Source organism: Vitis riparia, chromosome 9, assembly GCF_004353265.1.
Source record: "Vitis riparia cultivar Riparia Gloire de Montpellier isolate 1030 chromosome 9, EGFV_Vit.rip_1.0, whole genome shotgun sequence".
Lineage (NCBI taxonomy): Eukaryota > Viridiplantae > Streptophyta > Magnoliopsida > Vitales > Vitaceae > Vitis > Vitis riparia.
Window position 1 is genome coordinate 18,676,861 of NC_048439.1, and position 8,891 is coordinate 18,685,751.

The window sequence follows — 8,891 nt, forward strand, 5'->3', positions numbered from 1 at the left end:
AAGTGTCAATACTGTATCAGTAAAATCATATATTAAAATTCTAAAAATAATAGAAATAATAATAGTCCATCAGATAAAAATTAATGCATTTTAATTACTCAAGAAGACAAAGGTAAATGAACCAAGCAATAGGCACAAGTTCAGTAAAGAGTTTCTCCAGCATCTACTGCTCAACTTTCCTTTTTTTTCTTTCAGTAAAATAAATTACAGCATATTTTATGAAAGATGGATATCTTATCTTCCAATGAGAGTTGTAGTTTGTTTAAGGGGTAGAAAAGGAACAAAAAAATGAGGGAAATCTGAAAAGAAATATAGTCAAGTATGATTGGACATTGGGACTTAAGCTGGCATGAACACTGCTTGGTTGTGCTCTAGGATTATTTAGTCTAGAAATAAAAGGCCACTTTGTAGATTGAGAAACAAATAATAATAATAAACTCAACTATTAAATGATCAATGTTGCTAGTCTTGGATAGAAATGCTTCTAATTATTTATACTATAATAATTATAATAATACTAATAATAGTAATAATTAACAATAATGACAATAAACTCAATTACACAATGATGAATATGGCTAGTCTTGGATACAAATGCTTCTAATTATTTCTATGATAAATTTCATAAACCCCCTTCCTGAAACAACATGGCAACTAGTGATGCTTGAGATTAACCCTCCAACGAATTATTTCATCTCCGAATTAGCTAATCATGGAAGAAAAAGGAATGCAATTTCTTACTTGGTCAAATTAAGAGCTTGACATGTGGTTTCTAAGATGGGGTTAGTAACACCCCACAACCAATAACATACAAAATATTCTCCCAATTAATTAACTGCAAATTGTAATCAACAAGAAAAAAATGAAGAAGAATACAGGGAAATTAAAAAACTCATACACCAAGATTACAGTAAGATTTGCAAGAAAAGGAAGCAAACATACTCCCCACCTGGCACACCACAGAATAATACTACTAAAGGAGTTTCCATTGGATAAGTAACTTAAGTATCGAAATTGAGATCATTGAGAATAATCAATTGAAAAAACTGTGTTGTTAATAATGAGATTGCAATCAACTCTTAATGTTAAAAGTACATACATGGAAACTCTAACATCATGCATTTTACCTTTCTACCAAGCTACACAGATTATTCCTGCAAAACTGTTCGAAAATTCCCCCCCTTGTTGCTATAAATTACATAAAAAACCTGAAGATATGCAGTGAGATAACCAATATGTATGCTAAACATACAATCATGCAACCAAACATGACACTCTTTTCTTCAAGTCCTTTTGCTTGGTTGTCGTTAAATGTGGCCTTTCTGAGCAAGGAAGAGCCCTATGGTAGGAGAATACAAAGATGTCCTCTAATCCCCATCATCTTGCAAGGGATAGAGCTTCACCTTGAGGCCAGCAGACTGGTTCAACAAGAACATGAATAGAAATCACCACACTGATGCAAAAGAAGCAGTCATGCCCTTTGAACCAGAACTGACTAAACACATCACAACTGGGAGACACCAATTTTGCTATGGAAGTCTTATTCCTCAAATGGATGCGTAGATATCTTCTCCAGCAGCAATGGCCAGTCTTCTCCAAGCTGCTGTGGGTTTAGTTCCATTGCAACCTTAAAATCAAGCAACGATACTGGGGAACAGGATCTCCCTTCTTGCATGCCCTCCAAAGGCCTACAGCTACTTTGAATCTGATAATGATGACCTGGCCACACACCATTTGCAAGCTTCCCACCAGACTGCTGCTTGTTGGAACTGTTCTTCGTCATGTCATGGCCATATCTTGCACCTACCATTTCCATGCACGACCTGATTAAACCCTTCAAGTAAATATCCAGACCATTGTTTAACAAATTAGCAGAGTCCACTGACACCCCTTCAAGACCATGTGTTGTAGCAATCTGCTGCATACGTTCCCTTAACGTCTCAATATCATACAGTCTACCACTATCAAGTGAGGTAGCAGATCTAACACTGCTCATCAAAGGCAAAGTCTTTCGGGCCCCACCAACACTAACAGAAAAGAATGGAATCCCAAGTGGAGCATGGAGTAGACTTCGAGAGGGTACTTCTTTCCCACCTTCGGCAACTAGGTCATTCTGGTCCTTGCTATTTACAGAAACTGGACCATCAGGTGGTGTCTTTATTAGTGATAATTTAGCAGGGTGATGGAATGAAACCTCCCCATCATTCTTTGATTGCTCTATCAGTTCTTGATGATGCTGCAACTGCTTCTGAATATCAACGGGAGTGAAATGCCCGTTTTCCAATATTGTAGAAAAATCACTGTCACCTGTACCTGCCAGCTGATGAGATGCGCAGTCAGCCTTCCCATTCAGTATAACAACTGGACGGTCCCCGACTTTACGATCACGAATTGATGATCTAACCTTTTTCGGTGACAATGGCAAGACATTCCATTCAAAAATACAGGCTGGTTTAGGGCCTTAGTTAGAGTAGACTTTGGAGCTTCTTCATCATTAACTGCTGGTGGCGATTTCGCATGACAAGCATTTCTCAAGATTGAACAAATAAGCCTATTGTGAAGTGCAACATTCTCTTTCCCTAGTATCCTAAAACAAAGCTTATTAAACTCAACCTTGGTTAGCTTCAATGCCAATAATCTATTCAAATAATAAAAATACTGCTTCGACCTTTCCGGTCCAAGTCTCTTCACTATATCAGCTTTCAACTGGACAAGATTAACCCGCGAATCTTGATGTGGAGGTTGCATTTCTCAACAAACAGAATCATGAACAGATCATCAATTTCACTCCCCAAACCCAAAAAAATCCACACTAAATCAGTACTTTTTTGGTCCTCCTCCGGAAGCCCACATTGCACAACTCTCTAATATACACACAGGTAACTTCGACAAACCCCAGCAATGCCACCAGCCCCAAACACATGTTTCTTGAGGGGAGAAGTCGAATCCACAAGCCCAGAGATTCCAACTAACTCTCCCTCCAAAATTTCAACTCTCAACAAATTTTGAATTCACATTCCAGAAACCCAAATCCTAACCCTAACAGTCATCAAACTCCAAAATTCAAACTCCAATTTACAAAACCCCTGAATCAGGCCTCCACACAGCTCGACTAAAACGACACCGTTATTAAAAAATCCCAGACACCAACCCCACCAACAATCCCCTCAAAGACCCACCAAAAAACAATCGAAAAAGGGAGATCTCTAAGAGGTTATTCACCAGGGCTTCCAATCCCAACTCCAATTTTTCCTCTTTTTGTTGCAGAGAATTGAGAGAGATAATTGGCAGAGATTCGCGGCTCGAGAGAGAGAGAGAAAAGGCGAGAAAGCAGAGAGAAAATTAAGGGCCTGACCTGTTTGGAGGCTGAGAAAAACTGAAGGAAAATTGAGATTCAGAGAAGCATAATCAAAGCCAAAGGCTTATGGGTCGGGGTTGCTTCTTCTTCCATTATGCTTTTTGCTTCGTTTTCCATTGGTCTGAGAGCTTTCTCTATCCCCCTACTCTCCGTTTCTCTCTCTACAAATCGCTCTGCATTTCCATTTTCTCTCTCTCGAATTCTCGCGGGTTTCTCTGTGAATCAGAGATTGAAGAACCCTTTTCTCTTTCTCTCTCTTCTTCTCTTTGTGTCTTCGTTTTTCCCTTCTAATATTTCTTTCCTTTTTCCTTTTTTTTTCCTTTCGGATTTAATATTTGGAAACTTCTATTTGATTTTCCATTTTTTAAACTACTTTGGAAACTTCTATTTTTCTCCTAATTATTTTGGAAACTTCTATTTCTTGTCATACTCAAATGGAGGGTCTCTCACAAAATAAGGTTTTGATGGGTTACATGGGATTACTTTGAACTAATTCTAAGATTTAAAATTTGGATCTTGTCTTATTTTTTATTTACATTTTTCCAACCTTAAAGTTATCCATTAATTAAATTTATTCCAATTTTTTTGTTAAATTTTTTTTTAAAGCATAAATAATAAATATATAACAAAAAATTATGTAAAAATTGTAAGTAAAATTTGAAGGTTTATTTATGGCTAAGTTTGGTTCTAAAAAATTTTGAGAAAAAATGTGAGAGAAAGAAAATAGAGAAGAAAAATAGAAGGAAGAAAAAAAATGAAAGAAAATAAAAAATAAAATCAAAATTAATAAATTATTTTTATATATTTTTTAAACTTATTTCACTTAATTTTCTCTGTTATATAAAGATTAAATAGTTTTAAAATATATAAATTTTAACTAATTTTAATTATATTTAATTTTCTTTAAAAAAAATTATAGTGAAACCAACATAAGAAAATCATTTTACTTTATATATATATATATTTTTTTTCCTTGGTATTTTACAGGAACCAAACATAATTAATATATGAATTTGTTGTCATGAAAATGAAGTCATAATATTTAACTTTTGCATTTAATAATATAAATAGAAAAAGTAGAAATAGAAGTTGAAAACTGCATTTAATATTTTTAATAAAATTATTATGGTATTTTCAAAAATTTTAATTAAATCAAAATTTGTTTCATGCATATAAAATTCACATTGGGACGGGTCATGTTGAGAGTAGTATCCAAATTCTTTTAAAATTTGTGTTTTGCCTTCAAATATTGTTTTTAGTGTTTGAGAAATTCTGCCAAATAATTCTAAAATTTTATATCATAATTCTTTGGAATAACTTTTCTTTGGTGGTGGATCCATACGTTTGATTTTCTTTTTCGTTTATATGTTCAATCTATGACGATAAGTATAACAACTAGGAAGTTTTAACCGATTTCCATTAGATAAATATGTTGTTTCATCATATGTGTATTTTGAATGTTTGTATTTCAAATCCTTATATTTATCTTTTGTGTTGTGAAAGTTCTCATGTTAATTATTGAAATTACCTAAAGGGGATAAATTTCATTTTTCTTTTCTAAATTACAAATTTCTCTAATCAATATGTGATGATGATCAAATATCATAATAAATTCCAACCACACAATGCATATATAATGTATCCAAAGTTTGGAGTTGTACTAACAATGGGTTTAATAGATTTGCTATATTCTTAACTACAAATTTCTTTAATCAATATGCCATGATCAAATATCATAATAAATTCCAATTACACAATGTTAGCCAGAAAAGTCATTGATTTTAGGACATGAAATACACACGGAGAATATCACAACCATATGTGTGTATGATATATATAAAGAATGTTGGATGAGGAAATTATGGACACAAGTAAATCAGAATCGTGTGTTACCATTTACATTTGGCAATAGCCTCTAAACCAAATCGGAATCATGTATTGTCATTCATATATATAGCAATAGTGTGTGATCTACATGGAAACCTGGTGGTGGTAGGAGCCTATAAATAAAGGTCTCCTCTCCTCATTCTATTCATCTAGGTTGAGAGAAAAAGAGTGGTACAACTCTTTGAGTGAAAAAGTAAGGTTCTCTTGAGAGTTAGAGAATTATTATTCTTTTAGGTGTAATTGGGTTTTGGGTTTGTAAGGAGTGAGTTTTGTAAACACTTATGGTTATTTTTCTCCCTATAGTGAAGATTTGCAGCAACTTTGTGAACGTAGCTTGTTTTAAGTGAACCGCATAAATTTCATGTATTGATTTTGTCTGCTTTATTTCATTATTATTTCCACGTTTTTATTTGCTTCATTAATTTGGTCTTTGGGGAGGTTTATTTCCTAACAATTGGTATCAGAGCGAGGTTCTGTGGTGTTCTAGGAGCTTGGAGGTAGTCTAAGGAGATTGGAATTTAAGAGGAATGATTGTGACCCTCTAGACTTTCATGGGAACTTTTAATTATGTCTAAGGAGGTTGGGTTTTAAACGAGACTATTGTGATCCCTCAAATCTTTCTTAAGAACCTTCTTAGTGGTTTATAGCTTTAAGTGGAAGTTTCTTTGCAATTTTTATAGGTACAGACGTACTATAAAAAGTACAATTTTTGCAAAAGTCTTGAGGAACTAGATTTGAGAGGGAGTGATGGCATTAGATGAAGGAAAGAGCATCATAATTGAGAAGTTCAGTGGTGAAGATTTTAGATTATAGAAAATGCAAATTGAAGATTTATCAGAAAGACATGTATTTGCCTCTTTTAGGAGAAAAAGCAATAGATATGAGGATGAATAGTGGGCTTTACTCGATAGGTAGGTGTTTGGAGTTATTCCGTTGACGTTATCTTGTAATGTTGCTTTCAAAATTGCGAAGGAGAAGACCATGATGGGCCTTATGACAATTCTCTCTGACATATACGAGAAGCCATTCACTTTAAATAAAGTGCACTTGATGAAACGGTTGTTCAATTTGTGAATGATAGAAGGCGCATCTGTAGTAGCTCACATAAACAAATTTAGTATAATCACAATACAACTAAGTTCGGGGACGAAGTTTGAGTTCTGATCCTTCTATTCTCTCTACCGGAAATCTGGAATACGATGGTAACAGTAATGAACAATTCTTTTAGGAGTAAGAAGATGGTATTTAAGGATGTTTGAGATCTAATTCTAAGTAAAGAAATACATTGGAGAAAATTAGAAGAAACATCAAGTTTTGCCTTAAACACTGAATCCAGAGGTAAACCCAATGATAGAAACTCAAATAAGAGAAAATCAAAATCAAGACAGAGCAAGTCTAGATCTAGGAAGAAAGAGATTAGTGTTGGAACTATGGTAAGAATAGTCACTTGAAGAATGATTGTAGAGTACTAAAAAAGAACAATGATAGTGTAAAGGAATCCATGAATGTAGCCGAAGATGCTTTCTATGCTCTAATCCTAAGTGTTAATAGTCTAGTTGAATCCTAGATTTTGGATTATGAGGCATTGTTTCACTGTACCTTGCACTCTGAAATCATGGAGAACTACATAAGTGGTGATTTTGGAAAGGTTCATCTAGTTGATGATGAGATCTTGACGATTACAAGGAAATGTGATATTCAAGTGAAGTTGCCTTGAAAGACGTGAGATTTATTCTTGGTCTAAAAGAAATTTAATCTTAATGGGTCAACTTGATCAAGAAGGTTATTGTACAACATTCACAGAAAGTGAATGAAAGATCACCAATGGAGCAATGGCCATAGCTCTTGGAAAGAAGAATGATATTCTCTATGTTACTTCTAGCATGGAGAATATTGTTGCGATTGTAGAATTAGATGAGAGGTCTAAAATCTAGTACCAGAGATTCAGTCATATGAGCGAGAAATGGATGAAGGTTATTCTTTTAAAAAGGAAACTGCTAGATTTGAAATTAATAGCAATCAATCTATGTGAGGACTATATTTTTGGCAAGCAGAAAATGGTCGGTTTCTCAAAGATCGACAAGCCACCCAAAGTAGAGAAGTTAGAGCTGGTTCACATAGACGTGTGGGGGACATCACATGTTTCATCTATTAGAGGCTCATTGCACTACGCCACCTTAATTGATGACTCTACTGGGAAGGTATGAGTTTATTTTTTGAAAAAGAAATAAAAAGTTTGTAATGTTTTCAAAAAATGGAAAGCCATGATAGAGAATGAGACGGGCTTGACAGTGAAGTGATTAAAATCCGACAATAAAGGAGAGTACAAAGACAAGAAGCTTAAAAAGTTTTGTGCAACCAATTTTGGGATTTTAAAAATTGAAAAATCATCAGAAACAGAGATGTCATCTTCAATGAGAAAGTAATGTACAAGGATAAGTCATCTACAAAATCTACTAACACAAAAGTCAAAAACTAAAAAGAAAAAGTACATTGAGTTTGAGAAAAACTCTAAGAAGTACTATTTGGGGATTGATAGAATCCTGGAAATGAAGTCTCTCAAGAAGAAACATGTACTTTTGTAACAGAAGTGAGACGCTTTTTGAGAACTCCTAAATTGGTACAATACTATTCACATTTTTTGCATTATTTATTGTTAACTGACACTAGAGAATAGAGTGTTATGATGAAACAATTTAGGTTGAAGATTCGGTCAAGTGAGAGTCTGCCATGGAAGAAGAGAGGGACTGGTTGATGCCAAATCGGACACGGGATATAACTGAACTACTAGAAGGGAAGAAAACTTTACATAACAAATGGGTTTTCAGGATCAAATAAGAGCATGATGGAAGCAAACATTACAAAGCTAGATTGGTAGTCAAAGAATTTAGTAGAAAATAGACTAGACTGAGATTTTCTCTCCAGTAGTGAAGCTGACGATAATCAGGTTGACGCTGAAGATGGTAGCTGTAGAAAATTTATATCTTATGTCGTTAGATGTAAAGATAACCTTCCTTCATGGCAATTTGGAGGAAGAAATTTATATGAAGCAATCATAAGGCTTCATGATGGCAAACAAAGAAAGCCTCATGTGTAAGTTGAAGAAGAGTTTGTGCGGTTTGAAATAGGTTCCAAGACAATGGCACAAGAAGTTCGATAGTTTCATGAGTAGTAGGGGTTTTACAAGATGTCAAGCAAATCATTGTTGTTATATCAAAAAGTTTAACAATGGCTTTATTATTTTACTTTTGTATGTAGATGATATGCTCATTGCAGGTTCTAATGTGTGAGAGATAAATAACTTAAAGCTAGAATTATTGAAGTAGCTTACAATGAAATATCTAGGCACTGCAAAACAGATTCTTGGAATGAGGATTAACAAGGACATAGCAGTTGTGCTTTGAAATTGTCACAGGTAGAGTACATCAACAAAGTACTCTTTAGGTTTAACATGCAAAATGTTAAACCAGTGAGCATGCCTTTAAGTGCCCATTTCAAATTTTCCAAAGAACAATCATTGAAGACTGAGAAAGAACATGAACACATCAAGAAGGTTCCTTATGCCTTAGCCATTGGAAGTTTGGTGTATGCTATTGTAGACCCCCATTTGGGGCAGGGTCCACAACTATGGTTTGTACTAGACTAG

The 8,891-nt window shown here is 34.3% G+C and overlaps 1 protein-coding gene across 1 annotated transcript; it reads right to left on the reverse strand.

The window, feature by feature from the left end:
* Window positions 1-1,540: 1,540 nt before the first annotated feature.
* On the reverse strand, window positions 1,541-2,923 carry LOC117921886. The gene is made up of 2 exons (XM_034839833.1): window positions 2,825-2,923; window positions 1,541-2,404 (listed from the first exon to the last, which is right to left on the reverse strand). Exons 1-2 carry the CDS (start codon window positions 2,921-2,923, stop codon window positions 1,541-1,543), a joined length of 963 nt encoding a protein of 320 aa, XP_034695724.1.
* Between the last annotated feature and the right edge of the window lie 5,968 nt (window positions 2,924-8,891).